This window comes from Struthio camelus, chromosome 5 (assembly GCF_040807025.1).
Source record: "Struthio camelus isolate bStrCam1 chromosome 5, bStrCam1.hap1, whole genome shotgun sequence".
Lineage (NCBI taxonomy): Eukaryota > Metazoa > Chordata > Aves > Struthioniformes > Struthionidae > Struthio > Struthio camelus.
The window spans coordinates 23,524,613-23,542,694 of NC_090946.1; the positions used below are offsets into that span (position 1 = coordinate 23,524,613).

Here is an 18,082-nt window from a genome sequence, read left to right on the forward strand (position 1 = left end):
CATTCTATTTTCTTTCCTTATAGTGTTTTGGAAAATCAGCTATAGGAATAGTATTGTAAACTAGAACTTGTCGAAAGCTTCCAAACAGGCTTTCCAGTATATGGTTTAAATGAATTCATCCTTTGGAAAGAGGAAAAGAGCACCCTGCTTTTGGAGCAGGGGGAGACGCTGGAGTGGATTTCTGGCAGGAAGAAAGAGGTGCTAGAGGTTGTATTAGAGTTTTTAAAGTTCTTAAATTATGTAACCATAATGAAGTTGATCAGGATATTACTGTGACTAAAATGGCAGTGAGTTAAAAAGTTTTGAGTTAGAATATTTTAATGAATGTTTTCTTTCTCTTGCAGCAATTCAGAATCGTAACCCTGTGTGGTACCAAACTTTGACACAGGGTCTTAATGAAGAGCAAAGAAAACAGTTGCAGGACATAGCAACTCTGGCAGATCAGAGGCGGGCAGCACATGGTATTTTTCCGTCTTTATACTGTTAATTGCTTTTTGCTCTTTAGATGCTGTTCACATGCTCAGGAAGCACAAGACAAAAAGGCTTGTAATTCAAGTCTAATAATGTCTTCATCAAAGCCAGGGTTGTTTTACACTTGAGACACATTTGAAATTTCTAAGGTTCTCAGGTAATACAAAGCCTCAGGGCACAAATTTTATGGCATGTGATAGATGTAAGGAATGGTAGGAATATCTTAATGTAGTGACCCAGTAAGTAAAGGCATATTTTTCAGAATTGCATGGATTTGAAAACAGTTGAATTGACCTGAAGGTAGATGGACTGCATGTGGTATCAGACAAACACGTGAAGTGGTTGATATGTTATTTCCTGATGTGACCTAGGCCACCTGGGATAGCCAGTGATTATGTGGATGGGAAAATACTGACTCATGCAAGTAGTATCCATCCATAAAGGTACGTTGTTAAGCCCATAAAATATTTCAGGTTATCATTCTTTAATACAAATATTATAGACTAAGGCTTTTAAATGCAGAAAAGGGGCTGATCTTTTTTTCTTCATTTTTTTCCCATTAGTTTTCCTAGGTGTTTGAGAGCACACACAGAGGCACACACACAGGCACCCACCCCCCCCCACCCACCCACCCCTGTCTCTGAAGTCAAGCTGGTTTAAAGGCTGAATTGTGAGTCAGTTATCTGTCCAGTCTCGTATCCTGCTCCTTACTGAGCACTTAATACAAGATGTTTCAAATGAGTAAAACCTTTCAGTAAAAACATTGGTATTACAAATAATCGTTTTATAAGCATTTTTGACAGAGAACAACCTAAATTACCTCACAAAGCTTTTAAATGTCCAGAATGATCCACTTTCAGTGGATATAGAATCCAGTCTCATTGTGATCCCTGTCAAGCTCTAGACCCTGAGATTATACACTATTTGTGCATTTTCTGAAAAAGAATGTTGAGTTTTTTTGGTCTTGTTTTGATTTTTCAGTTGCTTATTCATAGAGCAAGTTACCTTCAGATTATGAAGGTTAACTTAAGCAACTAGATCCTTACAGGAAATTCTTGGTATTATCAGAGCATATTGCTACTCCATCTAGGTCCCCTACCACACATGCACATATCCTGTTAGAAGGATTTGGAGAATAATTATCTCTCATTAGGTAGGAAGAATTTGAGATTTTTGCAGACTGTGGGGACAGGTTGCGGACAAAGGTCATGTTCCCCAAGTTTTCCCCTGCTTCTCCTCCATGGCAGCATTCTTCTGTCCTGTTTCCAAAGGAACAGACACAAAATGCAGATCCTCTTTATGATATGAGCTGTTCTGTATCTCCAGAAAGCGAGAGATTGCAAATATGTCAGAGTAGGATAAAGGTTTTAGATGGACTACTTTTTTCAGAGAGAAGAAAGATCATTTTGGAGAGGAAAAGCTAACAAAAACGTTGTTGCCTTGCGCTAGGAACAATGTAACCCTCCTGCTGTATGATGTAGTCTGTGGTAAAGGTGGATGGAACTACTGCTCTTTATCAATCTGCTTTTGAGTTTTCCATGTATTACAGCTTGTTTAATTAAAAAAAAAAAAAAGTCAGCCCTATAGAATCCTTGAAGGGCATAATCTATAGCTAGTAAAACCAGAGTGCTCAACTGTAATTGTTAGTTACAGTGATGGAAGTGTGGACCTTAAATGCCTGAAGGTCCTAGGGTTTGATTGAAAATTAAAAGTGACAGACTTAGTGATTTCTCTCAAAACTATATTGAGTTATGTGATTTAGTATCTCCAAACTATGTTTGGGTTTGGAGGGAATCCAGTGTGTATCCATATATACATTGAGCTATGGCATATCATAGATGGTGCTTTAGTTACTATTTCTGCTCATTGTTGAATGAAAAAAGAATGCTCATTGTTGTTTAGGTCCTGTTCTGAAATGTGAAAATTGCATATTAATTCCTAAAAGCCTTTTTTTTTCTTTGTTTGTTTAGAATCCAAAATGATTGAAAAGCATGGAGGATACAAATTCAATGCTCCTGTTGTGCCAACTTCATTTAATTTTGGAGGCCCCGCCCCAGGAATGAATTGAATTATCACTTCCTGCTACTGTGTGATTGTAGTGAAGAGCTTGTGTTCCTCCCAATAGTGGTTCCAGAACTGGTTCATGTTATCTACAGCTCACTCTAAACTAATTGATAAATAGATTGGACAAAAGCCCCAGAAGTGGGACCTGATCATGCAACCTAATACTGGAAAGCAAACCAGAGGTTTTTTCGAAGATAGGAAGAATCTGAATTTAAAGCTTCAAATGACACGCTTTGGAAATCTGAAATCAAGAGGGGATGTCATGAAGGCAGCTTTTCTTTTTCTGAGGAAAAAATAGGCATGGGCTGCAGGACTATTTAAAATGTCTCATTTACAGTACAAGCTAGAAGGCAGACTTAATTTTTACACCTGTGGCAGTATGAGTATTTGCCCAATATTTCCCTTTTCTCCCTTCCTATTGGGTGTCTATTCTTTTAATGTAAATAAGATAAGGTAATCAGATAGCCTTACTTAATCTTCATCATTTCCATTTATCCAGATTGTTCATATGTAGAATATTGGACACTTAATGTAGCACTACATAACTGAGAAATCTGTAAATGAATTAGCACTTTCATATTGAAACAAGCCTGCTAGCCTATGTACAAAAATAGCAAAATGTTTGCTGTTTATTAAAAAAAAAAAGGGATGTATTGGGGAAAATAATTTCAAGTTATTAATTTAAAATGAACTAGCAGTTTTGTACCTGGTGACTTTGTGGTGCAGTCACCTCTGGTTGTGACTTGAATTCGGTTATGTAAAAAGGGGTTAGTAATATTTCATTGCTGCTAAAAAAAAAAAAAAAAAAAAAAAGAGAGAGAGAAAAAAAGAAAAAAGCAACACCCTCTGTGTACTTTGTTTTTCTTAAAGATCTCACTGTACAAGTGGAAATTTGGATACAAACATTTATTGTAAGCACTGAGAAAAAGTTACCTTCTCTGAAGCATGTAAATTAGATGTGAAATTCTGCTCTTAAAGGAGTTGATTGAAGTATGTGGATGAAACATCTATATATGCAATCTATTAAAAAAAAAACAAACAAAACTTTATTTGGCTAACCTGGGCTTGATCTATGAATGCAGGTTTTTTCCCTAATTTTGCAGAACAATTAATGTTTTGTTTTTTTTTTTTCTCCATGGCACCTGGTATTGCAGGTGCACTACTCTTGCATTTCATTCCCCTTTTTGCACTTCCAGCATTAGTGTGTGCTGTTGTCTGCCTGATCCAGGCAGTGTATTTGAAGTTTTGCCAATCTTTCATATTTGAAACCACAATTTTCTTCCTTCAAAGTTGCTATAGTAACTAGTATTTTAGCTAGAGAGGCAAAATACAGTTCCCTCTGGGACCACTATCAAAACCACTGTATGAAGAAGCCAGCAGGGAGATGCTGTGAATGGGTTGGCTTAAGTGCCCCCTTTTTCTTTTCTGAAAGTATAAATCCATAGGTTTTGGATCTTGCCTTGAGATCATTGGTGTCAGGTCTTTTAAATCAAATGGTTTTTTTTGGCTGTTTTTATATAAAAATGTCACCTGCTGTTACAATTGATATTAAACAAGCTACCTTAATTTAATGTAAGCCTCCAAAATTTAAATACAGGTTAAAAATAAACTGAGTTTATATCTGTAAAAAAATGAAATGCACATATATATATTATGATACTCAAAATGCAGTCTTCAGAAAATTGGTTTGTGTGGTGTGGTTTGTTTTGTTTTGTTTTTTGCATCAGCAGACTAGCAGGAATACGTGGTTTGGGTTTTCCTTAGAGTTATCCAGCACGATTCCCAGCCTTCCATTTGTTACACAGCTCCTAGTGCTTCTCTAGGCAAATATAACATGTTTTTCCAGTCACTCCTCTCTGGACTGCCTTTCTTGGGCAAATACACTTCCCTGTGCACAGAGTTCAAATATGATAAGACTGAGCCAGGACTGTAAGTGCCCTGTTGCCCTACCTGAATGCCAAAGGGATACTTCAAAGCAAATTGTGGACTTAAAAGGATGGTTATTGCAACTGATGTGGAAAAGCTTAAAAAATTAACCTTGAACCTGAGTATCCATTATAGGAGCGGTATGAGAACCACAATAGTACTGTTGAATCTTCACCTGACTGGCCAAGTACATATAGCAAAGCTGTGGGGTTTTTTTGTTTGTTTGTTTTTTTGGTTTTTTTTTCAATGTGTAACTCATGAGCACATGCATGTGTACTCTGGCCTCAAGGTAATCTCTAGACAAGGTTTTATTTTTGTAGAAAAAGGTAACATAGGTACAGCGTGCGTTTTCTTGTGCATTCCTTGACCTTGGAAAATGCCCAGTTTTACATAAATCATTTCTGATCATCTGCTTGTTGAGTAACTGCTTACTTCATTATGCTTTCCCCCAAAAAAATTAAGAGAACTTTTTAGGACAGATACTTTTGCCCCATGGTAGAAGATTTGACAGAGCAGCAGTGAGAAAGCTGAATATACAAAGCAGAGGGGGAGGGAGGGAGGGAGAAAACTAACAAGTTAGTGCCATGATCGTTTCTGGAATAGTTTTATTTTTCAAGTCACTAGTTAAAGGAGAAATTTTATCCTGATGTGAGAAGAAGAGAGTTTTACTTCAAGGGCGCTTTTATGCGTTGCTAGACTGGTTAACAAGGAGCGTCTTTTTTTTTAAGAACGGAAGTAGAATTTTCCTTTCCTTTGCTCCAAAAAATGTATTTATATAAATTGCAAAACAATTTTGCATAGGTGGTGGTGGTGATAGTGCATTTTGTGATGCAATAGATCAGTTTCAGTGATACACTTCTGTCAAATTTAGAACTGATCTTTAGAACTTGCACTTATCCAATTCCATTTTTCAAGGATAATGCAACTCTAAAGGAAAAGTTGGGGAATTTCAAGTCTCTGTTTTTTCTATTATGGAAGATCTCCTTGGATTAATAAACATCTAAAGCAAATCCTTATCTTTACTTATTTCAGTGTGTTGTTTTCAATGTAGCTGTATTCTTACAGTACATGGGAGTCCTGTTCTAGTTACTTTAAGATTTGTATTTTTCTCTCTAAAGTATTTCTTCAACAAGAGATTTTTAGGCACAATCACAGTTCTCTTAATTGCTAATAACAAGTGTTAAATACAAAAGTCTAATGCTATATATGATTTTGTAATGTCAGCATGTTGGGTAAGTTTAATATTTTCCCCCTTAGATAATTACTTTAAAAGATCAAATGGGATAGTACTTATTGAAATACTAATTTGGTATAGTACAGCAAAGCTGTGTTCAAATCTCCTGTAAGTAACAGAATTACTCCTGCAAGATTCAAGAAGCCTGCAGTGGATTACGTTTTACAGAATACCTGACGATAAACATGAAGATGTTTTTAGCTGCCTAGCAATTGATCTCTTGATACCTGGTAATAAGTTTTACAGATTAGATTAAGTTGTATTATTTTAAAAAAAAGTATTTGCTCCTTCTGTGACTGGAGTGTGACTCTTGCACTGAGAGTAGAAACATCATTAATCTCAGTATCTTTATTTTTGCATGCTTCTGACCTGTTCCCTTGCAGTACTCCTTCACATGTGCTTTCTCTGGTGCTATTCATTTTCATTTCCTGTGCCTGAGTCTGTCCTCTTCTACCTCCCCTGAGATACTGCTCAGAAATGGTAAGCAGCTTCTACTTGGGCCCCTCGGTGTCCCTTTGTGTTCACCACCCTGAGAAACGATTCCCTCCTTCCTCTGGAGTCTCAGCAACTGGACTGATGCTCACGGACAACTTGTTCGCTTTGGGGGGAATCTGCAGAACAAGGCATCGAAGTTGCCAGGTCCAAAGCGCATGTGTAAGCATCCCCAGAGGAGTGACTTGACACGATGCCTAGCTCGATAGTAGTTGTAGACCCATTTGTCTATGTACAGATTTGGATTTAACAAGTTTGGTTAAGTTCAGATATGTTGGTCCAATTTTTTTTTTTGGTTGTTAAAAAGGTCTTACCAGTCTCTCGTGACCTGGACTACTAGTTAAGTTCTTATCTTTGGGATATGATCACCAGCATGTTCTGACTGGATAAACTGAAAATCTATGCTGCAGTGAGCATTTGATTTATTTTAAAAAATTTAGTCAAAAAGAGCACTACACTGCTGCTTTTCTGCTCAGTCCGCTATGGAAGTAATAACCTGAAAGCATTATTAAAAAAAAAAAAAAAAAAAAAAGCTCAATTTGACGAGAAAAGCTTGGAGGGTGATCAAAGCTCTTTGCGTTGCACTGTTATGACTTGTAGAAACAACAGCGTCGAGTTCCTTGAGACTAGTTTTTCTCTTCCTTGTTTTTAGTGGTGCCTTCCATCTGTGTTCAATCACACACCTTAAAAAAGTTCATTTGTCTGGTATTGTGTTGAGTGGCTATAACGTACTTTGCAATCAACGAATGGTATTTTAATTGGTAAATCATGGGTTTGCATAGTTGTGCTGTTTATAACCACACGTTCTCAGATGTTGACATAAGAAATGGAAAAAGCAATTGAAAATGGGAATCACGGACTTGCAAGACTTGATGGATGCTACACACAGTTGTTCTTGAACTACGAGGGCACTGGTAAACCCAAAACGGAATTGTCTTGGGTATTTCGCTGCTGCTGTAGCTCAGATGAAATGGATGGCTCTAATTTGTATTTCGGGTCAAAGTTGCTGATTAAGAAAACGGGAAAGAAAACGTGAGACTTACAGCAGGGGAATGGCTTGTTTTAATTGCTTCTCTGTGTAAGGCTAGTTCAGGATTATGTATTTTTGGCTGTTCCTACGACTGCAGGAACTTAAAGCTGGTGTTCAGGAGTTTCAGGCAAGAAATCATAAATACTCTTAAACCTGTCATGTTCAAACAGCTCCAGTATAGCGTTATTACTGTCAGTGCTGACAGCTGACGTGAGTTTTGCTTAACCATAGAGCTTTTTTGGGGGAAGAACGACCTACTGAAAAACCCTCATCCCCTGTGGCTGGACTGTTATATGTTTTGGTACTTAAAACCAGGTGAGGATAAACATATCCTCACGCGCTGCTTTAAAAAGGGAGCCCCTCTCTGCGCGGAGCGGAGCGGGCCGGAGTGGCGGCGGCAGATAACGCGCCGCAGGGAGCCGGCCCCGGCCCCGGCGCCGCCTGGGCGGGGCGCCGCGCAGCTCCGCGCACACGGCTGCCGCCGCCGGAGGCCCACGGGGCAGCGGCGTCTCCGCGGGCCGCGCCGGGCAGGCAGCCGGCCCCGCGCCGCCCTGCCGCCGCCGCAGCCTGGGCACCCGCGGCGCCGCGGCCCTGGCTGCCGCCGGCTCCCTCCCCGGAGGAGGAAATGGCGCCTCGCTCCCCGGCTGACGCGGGAGCGCCTCGCCCCCGCGGTACAAAATGGCGGCGGCGGCGGCGGCCCCGAACCCAGCATAGCCGAGGCGCCATGAAGCCGCGAGGCGGGGCCCTGGGAGCTCAGCCAATGGGCACTGGCGCGGGGCCCGGAGGCGGCCAATGGCGAGCGGAGGGGGCGACGTGCGGCGCGGCGCGGCCAATGGGAGAGCGGGGAGAGCTGGGCGCGGGGCCCGCCCGCGCGGCTCGGGGCGGTGCTGGAGCGGGCGGGCGCTGAGGCGGCCGTTTCCTGTCCTGGTGCATGGTGGTCGGACGGAGGAATTGTTGGAAAATTTCTCGGCGAGGTTAGTATATAAATGTGTTTTTACCCAGTGTGCCTTATTCTAACCACCGCCATCTCCGGCTGGGGCCGCCTCGCCGACCCGCCGGGCCGGGCCTCGCCCTGCGCGGCGCGCGCGGGGAGGCGGCCAGGGGCAGCGGGCGGGCGAGCGGGGGCAGCCGGGCAGCGCCAGCACCGACTGACACCAATAAAGCCGCGGCCGCGCCGCCCGCCCGCGTCGTGCAGCCCGGCCCTCCCCCTGCCCATCCGGCCCCGCGCCGCCCGCCTGCCCGCCCGCCGCCGCGGGGGTCCCGGCGCGGCCGCCCGCCCCCGGCGCCCCCTCCCCGCCCGGCGGCGCCCCGGCGCTCGGGGGCCCCGCGCGTCGCTCCTGCCCGCCCGCCCGCCCGCCTCGCGCGGCCCCGGCGCGGGGGCGTCCGTTAGTCGCTGCGTCACGGGGGGGCTCGGGCGGGGCCGGGGGGGAGGTGAGCCCTCGCTGCTGGGCACAGCTGCCCCCGAGCTGCTCTTCTTACTGCGCTTTATTTTATTTTGCCTGAAATCCCCGTTTTCAAGAAGGCTAAACTTGCCATCCGGCGTTCGGGAAAAAGGCGCTTGATTGGCCGAGCTCCTTTCGCCTGAACAGATCGAGGCTCGGTGTGGGCCCGTTTGGGAAGGAACACCTCGTTATTCACACGTGAACTCACTTATTTTTGACGTTGCTATAGCGTAGTGGCGCAGGCCTGGCTGTTGCTGTGCTAGCACAGGCGAAGGTCCTTGCAGTCGGCTTGGGAAATGGTCTGTTTTAGTTCATCCCTTTCAACTCATCGAAATAGCTTGCGAGGTTATTTTGCATGCTTTGTATAGCCTGTTCTTTCTTGTCGTTTCCTTCAGCTTTTCTGATCTAGAGCTTTTAATAGAACAAAAACAACTAGAAGATACTCATCTAGAAAAGTTATGTTTGCAATAATCTAAAGATTTTTCTGTTTTTTTAATAAGTTCTTACCTGTGGTTTTTGTTCATCAAGAAAAAATGGTATACATCATGCAAATCAAATACTCTTTTAAAAATTCCAGTTTGCTGGCTGCGGTTACGTATGAGATTTCTTAAGGGTTTGTTCTGAATGGCCAAAGCTTAAATTTCCCGTTGTATACAGAGCGGTACTAGTACTTCTACCGAAACGTATTTCTGTTTCCAGTGTTACAGAAACTACAGCCTTACAGTCTTTCAAATAAAAGATTCTCCATCATAAAGTTTTCTCAAAATTCTGCCTCAGATATTATAAATCTGTTGTGCTTTAGAGACCTGTATACCAGACGTTTCTGCCGCAGTTTCAAGTTGATAGCGACTGAGAAATGATTTTTTTTCTGAAATAGTACTTTTTTCAAAAAGAGAATTAGTGCATATGTAGTATATTTTATCTTTGTGTAAGTGTACCTGCCATGCCGTTTTGGAACGGCAGAGTACAACACGTCCATCTTCTATGGCTTATTTCTTTGTATTTCATGCATTAAAGTCTTGATCTTTCAAGCTGTGTCTGTGTCAGAAGCTATTCATCTGAATCCGTAAAGAAAACGAAACTCGGGGTATGTGGTCAAATAGTGTATGATTGTCTTGGTAATAGGTTGCAGTATAAATGAGCTATGTACAATTTTTTTTTTTTGAGATGTATTTGAAGTTGATAACATAATTTACATAAATTATTCTCTTTATAATAATAGAATAATATATTATTTATAGTGTCCTATCTATGCAAGAGTTGTTTTGCTTTACATTGTCAGGCTCAAATAAAGGAAAAGCTTACGCAAATGTAGAAGTTTACTTAACTGAGAAGTCATACAGGCTTACTGTGTGTGTTCATGCTTGTGTACGTGTAATACTTAAACATCAGAATACTTCTGCCATGAGGTGGTATTCCCTTTTCAGCGATAATAAAATGATGAATGTTCTCTCATAATAGGCACCCAAATTAGGCTGGCTTTGTACATTCTTTTTTTCTCTAGAATATTTCAAATCATACACTGTTTCAGCATCTCTGACCACTGCTGCCCTACGTTTTATGTCCCTGTACTAGAAGAAGGGAATTGATGGGAGTTTGAGCAGTGAGTGCGGTGAATGGCAGGCTGCTGCTGCCCAGGCCTGCTCGCAGCTGCCTTGCTGATCCGTGTGCTGCCTCTGGGCTGGCTTCCCGCCGAGAGGTTGTTCACATGCGCAGAGGGATTAGGCTGAGGACTCATCAGCTAACTTTGGCAGTGTTTGTGGTCAGTCCCTGGACAGCCTCTTTTCTGGTCCTTCCTTAAACCATCAAATGTACATGTGTTACTTGACCAGGCTGAATTTACTGGACATCTGGGAAAGATGCTTAGAAGCATCAGAAAGATTCATCTGACCATCAGCCTGTTTTTGAGGGTCTTTGTTCACGTCAGTTGCCAAAAACAGGTAGCAGCAAATACTAAATGGAGTTGGGATGTACCCCATAATGTGTGCCTAATCTTATGCAAGGATTTGGGAGAATAGACTGCAGACAGTGGCCAAGCTAATGTGCTCTCTTGAAAAGCTATTTGTCCTGGCACTTCTGGACATATTTACTGACAGGGCAGTGAACTCAGTGACACTGCGTTAGTGAGGTAATGCAGCACCTCGCTTGGGCCTGTCCCTTGGCCATCTGGATCTGCAAAGCAATTTAGTACCTAGCAGATATTAAACAGATTAGAACAGATACTGTACTGGTCCAATTGGACCATTGGTTTGACCCAGTAGGAGAGTTCTTAACAGAATGGGTTTCCTTGCATGTGTTTACACTTTTGTAGTTAGCTTTTGTAATGAACAAATGGGTCTGAATTAATGTTCAGTTGATTTTAGTAGTTACTAAATTTGGAGTGTTCTTGCAGGCTTAATGCAATGGTCTCTTAAGATGTATGTTGTTTTGCTTTAAAATGAAGCTGAAAAAAGAACAGTTTTGACCTGGGCTGCTTCTCCCAGCATAATTGCGCTTCATTTGGAGTGCTGGATGTTGATCTTTCCTTGCTGTCACATGCAAGTCATGGCCTTAGAGTTTTGGGTTAAAACACGCTCAGCATAGGTGGAGTCTTTGAGGAACATCATTATTAAGTTCTGAGTCTTTAGCTGGCAAGTGTGAAATTAACTTTGTTTTCTGAGGCTTAGGGCTCAGCTGAATTTGGATGAGTTTCCACACACAAAGCGATAGGCACGTTCCTGGTAATCAGGGCGTCCCAGGCCAACCTTTGCTTGCCTTTCCTTGCCACTGGCTTTTATCTTGTACTGTTGTATCTCTCTTCCAGATTTCTGCAGTTCATCTGCATCCTTTTCTGTTCTTTCCCCGTTAATAACTGCCCATTTTTTTCTTTTGTGCTGCAAGGGAATTTGTAGACCTGGCAAAGAGAGCACTGAAATGGTAGCCTGTTCCCATGCCCTGTGCCACAAGGGCACCAGCATTACTGGAGGAAGATTTCTGCTCAGCTTATGGATTCCTGAGATGGATCATGATCCTAACGGATGGATTCTCTTCTGGAATATGAGATTTTAGCCCTGAAACACGAGTTTCCATAAACTGAAGTGTGCATGAGTATTGTTCTGAGGACGGAATGGGAAGATCTGAGGGAGGTGCCTGTCCCTGGACGTTGTATTTCTAGGGCGGGGGGAAGGAAGCCTACTGACGTGAGCAGATGTGTGTCCATCATGGCACGAGTGGCACCAATGGGGCTCCTGGGAAAGAATTAGAAGCAGCAGAGCTCTGTAATTTAATCTGCTCTTAGCTGTACCTACTCATGGACCCATGGCTTTGGTCTTTTTACACTGTGCTTTGCGCACCAGGAGTTGCTGGTTAGTTACTCAAAAATTGAATTGGACTAAATTAGCGAGTGCTTCCAGTGGCTCGATCTGCTAAAGTTTTCCGTGTTACACTGCTTTCTTAATCCTGTAGTGGTATTTGATATTGAATGTTAGTCAACCAAGATAACACTTGCTAAATAACTGAAGTTCTCAGTTTGGAAGAGAATTTACAGTTCCAGCAAGTTCTGCAGTATTCAAGGTTGACATCGGAATTACAGTTAGAACTATTTACTGCCTCCCTCAGTATGTATTTTTATTTTCTACTGAGTGGTTTGTTCTATAAATTCTCGTTGAGGGAAAATTCTGTTTTCTGCTTAATGCTTTTGGACTTCATTAGTGATGACAGACCTCTTGAATTGGAAGGCAGTCTGTTTGTATTTGCAAGCTCATTGGTGTAGCCCATATCTTAGGTATATTCCTACTCAGATGATCTGGAATTGCACTCAGTTTCTTAAAATATCTGTAGACGTACTGTTTTTTAACTTACATTCATAATCTGTTTTTCCAAATTAAGTATAAAGGTGGATAATTCAGAAGACTGTCTGATTAGTTGCTGAAATACAGATCATGGAATAAAACCCTCCTGTTAACTGTCATGCCTAACACATACGCTTCTGTAAAGTAGTTATCGGATTACTAATTAACTCATATCCATGCAGCACAGCCCAGTCAAGATTCCCTGTTTTCTTGGCTGTCTCGGCAGATTGAAGGATTTCAATGGGCACAGCCAGGATTAATCATTTGGGTGATTTAAATTGGACACTTCTATGAATTCTTGACAGTTACGAGACTTGGCACAGTCTGATTGGCACACAAGTAAAATACTAGTAGAAATAGATGGTCTCAGTGTTTTTCAGTTTTTCACCTCTTTAAATATTAACTTCTCTAAATGTTCCTCCTTTTATTCCTTTTAAAACACTCACAGATGCAACCATAGTTCTTACATTCAAAGTATTAAGACGCAGCATCCTGAAGCGCTTCAGAATTTCAGCAGATTTTATTTATTTATTTATTTATTTATTTTAAACCAGAGAGAGGTATTTCTACTGATCTAGGAGTAATTTTGACGGATTTTGACAGGATTTTGACAGGTTTGTCATCTGGATGCCTTCTTTATATAGCCAGTATTTTGTGTATGTTTATTTCATTGCAGAAAAACCCAAAAGTAGTATATATACAAACACAGCGATTCATTGGTTGATTGAGTTATTCACCTCTCTCTCCTACTGTGTGACTTCCTCGGGAAAAATCCACTTGGAATTAAATCTGTAGTCCTTTATTTCATTAATATATGTGTTGGAAAATTATTAAAAGATTTTTTAGTTTTGTGAATCATGTTCCAAATTTTTCAAGTATAAAATGGAAAATCAGATGAGCTACCATAGCTCAGCTGTTTTCTGTCTCAGGCTTAACACTCAGTTTCTGAGCCTGCACTTTATGATTTATCCTGAGTTCTTTGACTAGTAAAAATGGTTGATTAGCCTGCAACAGATTTTTTTTTCCTTTTTTTTTAGAAAATAAAGTATGCATAAGCATTGATAAACAAGCTTGGCTGGGGAAGGGGAAATCTTTCTCAACTTTGAGCAAGGAAGACCATCTGACTTCAGAGAAGCTGGCTGGTCTGTTTTGCTAGATGGGTTTACACTGCTGCTATTCTCATATGCCTGTAGACCGCTCCATGCATGCCCACAGGTATTTTGAATGATACATAGGTGTCTTCAGTCTCATTTGAATTTGATGTGTTGATACAGATTGTATGGCCCTCTCTCAGGCTGTATCTATTCAGCAGCATAATAAGAATAGCTGTTTCATTAGCGTATTGATCCTCAACCAGGTGCATACTGTACTTTTCCGTATTCCTATACCGCTTTCAGAATCATGGTCTGTGCAGCCCTGCAAATGATGCTGTATTGTTCATTGATCTCAACTGCTTGTTACCTTCCATGAGGGATTTTTGGAATCTGATCTCTCAGAAAGTCTTCCTAAATCGGTTTCAAATCTCTGGCTCAGGAAGCCATGCTGTTCATTGGGATAGTTACCTAGAAGGAGTACTGTTGTAATAGTGCCTCCTAAGGTAAACATGATCACTGAATTAAGCATTTGCTGGTGAGGTGCTCGTATCAGAGCTGTACCATGAGTTTATTTACTTTTCTGTCAGCACTGAGGACAATTTATATACTGATAGAACTACTCTGATCTGCATTGATTAGTCAGTAATTTCTTTGTTTTCTAATATGTTCAAGGAAAGTGTGAAGTGAGTAGTCCAATTTTAGGATCAACCTGACTTTTCTCCACATGTGTAGGACATCCCTGTAAGTGGGTGGCTTTCTTATCTGCCTGCATTCTCTTAAATGCCACCAATTTGAAAATCGTAGCATTCTCAGCACTGCCACAGTGTAAAACTACACGTAAATGTGTCATCTCATATTGGTTAGAACGAGGACTTGTAAATGTTATTTTTTGGCACTAGTTAGTCCTGTTATTTTTTATAGAATGCATGCATTGACCACGTGCAATGCTTGTACGTTCATGCTTAGTAGATATAATTGACAATGTAAACTGAATATATGGTGAAGTCTTTGCAGGGATAAAAAAGGCAGCTGGAACACAAAGTAATTATGTAGGCTTAAACGCAGTCCGTAGTGCTCACACAGAAGTCAAAAGAGTTCTTCTTGGTTATGGCAGTGATAAATTTGTTCTTGCATTTATTATATGTTACTTGTTAGGAGATACCACAGACTTTGGTAATGAATTTGTCTTGAACCGCATCATAATTATTAACATGTATCTTTTGTGGAACGGAAAGGTTGAAATACTGCAAAAAGTAAAATGGAGCCCAGAGTTTGACTGCAAGCCTCTGCTCTGGCCGACGTGAGTTTTTGCAGGCCAGCTGTGCTGCCAATCAGTGTGTGAATATCATGCTTATGCACTTGACAGTGCTGTCTTACCTGCTTAGGCTCTTCTTCAGGGCTGGGGTTAGAACCTGCTGCAGCACTTGCTTTCTAGAAAATAATCATGAAACCTGCTACTAAACTGCATGTCTCCCCCTTCTTTAATGACCAGGCTATCTAAACCCAACTGTAGTTACCAGGGTCTTTAGTAGGTTATTGTTCTGGATTCCAGCCTTGTTTCCATCTTATACAGTAGATAATTGATTTAGTATGATGGGAATTGCTGCTTAATTATGCTTTGGTAGCCTTTACAAAAAAGCAGAAAAAATATAATAAAAGACGTTAAGGTTATAGAACAAAGCACTCAGAAGTTGGGAAATGCCTAACATTAAGTAGTTTGTTGCATATATTCACTACAAGTCAACCTGACTTCTTTGGGTTTATGGTGTGAAAACTGTATCTCAGTGCGCAGTTAAAATACTGAAAGAGGTAAGGGCTATTTGAGGAGAAAGAAATCCATGTCTCATCTCTTGAAGCATTTGAGCAAAGCATCCACAGGATCTGGATTTCATTTCTGACCCTGCTACAGCTTTCCAGTGTAATGTTGGGAAAGATTATCATGCAGGTACGTATAGGAACAAAAGTAAGGTTTCAGAGAGACTTGGTTCTGCTATGTCTCCAGTTCTGAGCTTACAGCTATCAAATAACATTATGCAATTAGTAAGCCATACTTGGGTCCTCTAACACAAACGTTTTCTGGCCAACTCAGTTTTTCAGTAAATTGTCAGTTGTCATTTTTTGCATTGAGACTTGGAAGGCTGTAATGCATGTCAATTGTCAATTGATGTGTAATTAACCAGAATGTTAACTGTAGGTACTAATTTTGATTCTTCACAAATGTTTGTTCCTGAAGTTCCCTTTGGGAAATTACTGTATTGATATTTGCAGTCATATCAGCTATTAAGGTTTGTGATGCAGCCATTATTTAACTCAGAAAAAACTTAACTGTGTTAGTGTGTAGACATGCTTACACTGATTTTAGGATCCAGTTTTGTCAAATATAAGAATGCAATTTCCTAAAATTCTTTAATGAAAGTTTCGCTATTCCCCACAGTATCGTAGGGAAAGTATTGTAGGGTTACGTGTCATTTACCCTTTAACTTTTCTGGATTGGTTTTTATTTGTTGTTTTTATAAGTTTTGTAAAATTACAGTGTTTTTGTACATTAATAGAAGAATATTTTAAATAAAAGTAATATTTATTTTCAAATGAAATGAATGGATATTATTTCAAATTTCTCAGTTCTGTCTGCGCCAGAAGGAGAACAATCACAGATTTGCTTAATGCCTGGAATAGGTTTTGTTGACTTTTTCCTTCTTTTTTCTTCCTGCACGTGCTAGGTTTTTTTTTCTCTTTTTTTCTGTGCATATTATTACTTGCAAGTTTTCTTCTATAACTTCTGTTACAAACTTTATTCAATTTCCTATTAATCATCCTTTTAAGTGTCATCCTTTTTTTTCCCCCTCTCTCTGTCTAAAGTTTCTGCTACTGTCACTACGCTTCTTTTTCTTTATCCAATAATGCAATGGTATTGTCATTTTTAAAATGCCAGCTATTTTTCAGTTGTTACTTGCCGAGTTCTCAACTACAGAGGGTCCTCTCCTGCTGTCCTCTCAGCTGCCTGAGTGCCTAAAACTCAGTTTCTATTCCATTGCAGCATGCCCTCTACCAACTCTTGCTTTTCTTTTTAACGGACTAAATCACGGCTGCTGTTCCACAGTTGCTTGATTCCTAGTTTTCCACTGTCACTCCTCTGTTTCCAGTAGATACATCTAGTTTGCATAAAAACTTCTCTGTTAACAATTTGTGTTTTCTCCAGAACAAGTGACAGCACCTAAAAGACTCGGCTGTTTGTTTGAGTATTGGTGGAAGGAAAAATACAAGTGAGTGCTCTCTAGACAGGCAACTTCATGAAAAATCCTGGTTTTTGGTTTGTTTGGTTTTCTTCCCTACAAGGTTCTTGAGCGTTCAGAACCTAACAGCATATTTGAGTTTACAGTTTTTGGTGCTTTGGTGATATGTTTTGTTTTGTTTTGTTTTTTTAATAAAAAGTTGCACCTGTGTACCCTAGTGGGTGGCATATTTTATCTATCAAAGTTATCCTGGAGCTTTACACTTTTGTGCAGCTTTTGCCAAAAAGCCTTAAAAAGTCAATAGCACATGTCATTAACTCACTACTTCTGCTTCCTAACTAGCAGTGCAAGGCTTGTTTCAACGTCACTTCTTGAGGCTGCTTCCTTCTATATCAGACCTTGCTTTACAGTTAACAGTTTTTTCACATCTTAATCGGTGCTTTCTGTCTCATGCTGATGTTTTCTTTAGAAAACGTTTTAACCGTGTTTAAAATAGTTAAGATTTTTTTCTTTGAGAGTACCATAGGAATATTTTCAGTGTTTGATCGTGTCAGGAATGCAGTATGCATTACTGTCCTTGTGAAAGTCTTCCCAAATATCAGGTTCTTATGTTCTTACTTCAATGAGTACCTTGTGACCAGGGCTGTACTTGTATCTTTTCTCTGGGACAGCTCTTGAGGTCAGCCAGAATACATATGCATCAGTCTCTTTGAAAAGCCATGCAGGCCCCAGGTGAGGATTCATATATTTTCCGAAAAACAGCTGCTTTCAACAGCTTTTTGAATTACGAGGTGCAATATTAGAAGTGGGCAAAGGAAATTTCTCTCTCCCGGGTTCTCACTGACTAAACTGCTGGCAGACAGGTTTAAAGAGAAAACGTAGTGATGCAAATGCATGGAAATGAAAGCTGTGAGGTGGATTAGGAGAGGAAGCTGGTGAGGTTTGGGTTGGATGAAGGGTGAGGACAAAGTTACTGGAAGCTGGGGAGAATGCAGCATGTAAGCCAGTTAGCATAGAAGGGGGCCTAAAAATGGCTCGGGATGATTAGCTAAGGGAGAAGACCAAGTCTGATCAAAGAGATGGGCTTTATAAAAGCAAGGTGAATGAAGAAAAACATAATAGGATACTGGATTTGCAGAGCGATGATAGGTGATGTACCAACAGCATGGTGATACTGTTTTAAATGTATGCAATATCAAAATGATCAGATAATCAGAAGCTCATAGAATAGTTTAAGTTGGAAGGGACCTCCAGAGGTCACCCAGT

General features: G+C 40.8%; 2 protein-coding genes across 4 annotated transcripts in view; both read left to right on the top strand.

The window, feature by feature from the left end:
- Positions 1 to 3,352, top strand: part of IPO7 (importin 7) — a 37,280-nt gene extending 33,928 nt beyond the window's left edge. Inside the window, exons 24-25 of the mRNA XM_068945043.1 lie at positions 345 to 461; positions 2,442 to 3,352. Of these exons, the coding sequence (XP_068801144.1) occupies positions 345 to 461; positions 2,442 to 2,539 (215 nt within the window). The 3' untranslated portion in view covers positions 2,540 to 3,352. The remainder of the gene's footprint in view (positions 1 to 344; positions 462 to 2,441) is intronic.
- Positions 3,353 to 8,053: 4,701 nt separating this feature from the next.
- ZNF143 (zinc finger protein 143) overlaps positions 8,054 to 18,082 on the top strand; it is a 39,458-nt gene continuing 29,429 nt past the window's right edge. The window contains exons 1-2 of one of the 3 annotated variants that reach the window (XM_068945047.1): positions 8,101 to 8,191; positions 13,527 to 13,704. The gene's annotated coding sequence lies outside the window, so the exon portion shown is untranslated. Of the gene's footprint in view, positions 8,192 to 13,526; positions 13,705 to 16,782; positions 16,847 to 18,082 lie in introns of all 3 variants that reach the window. The other 2 variants (XM_068945046.1, XM_068945044.1) reach the window with 2 other exon arrangements.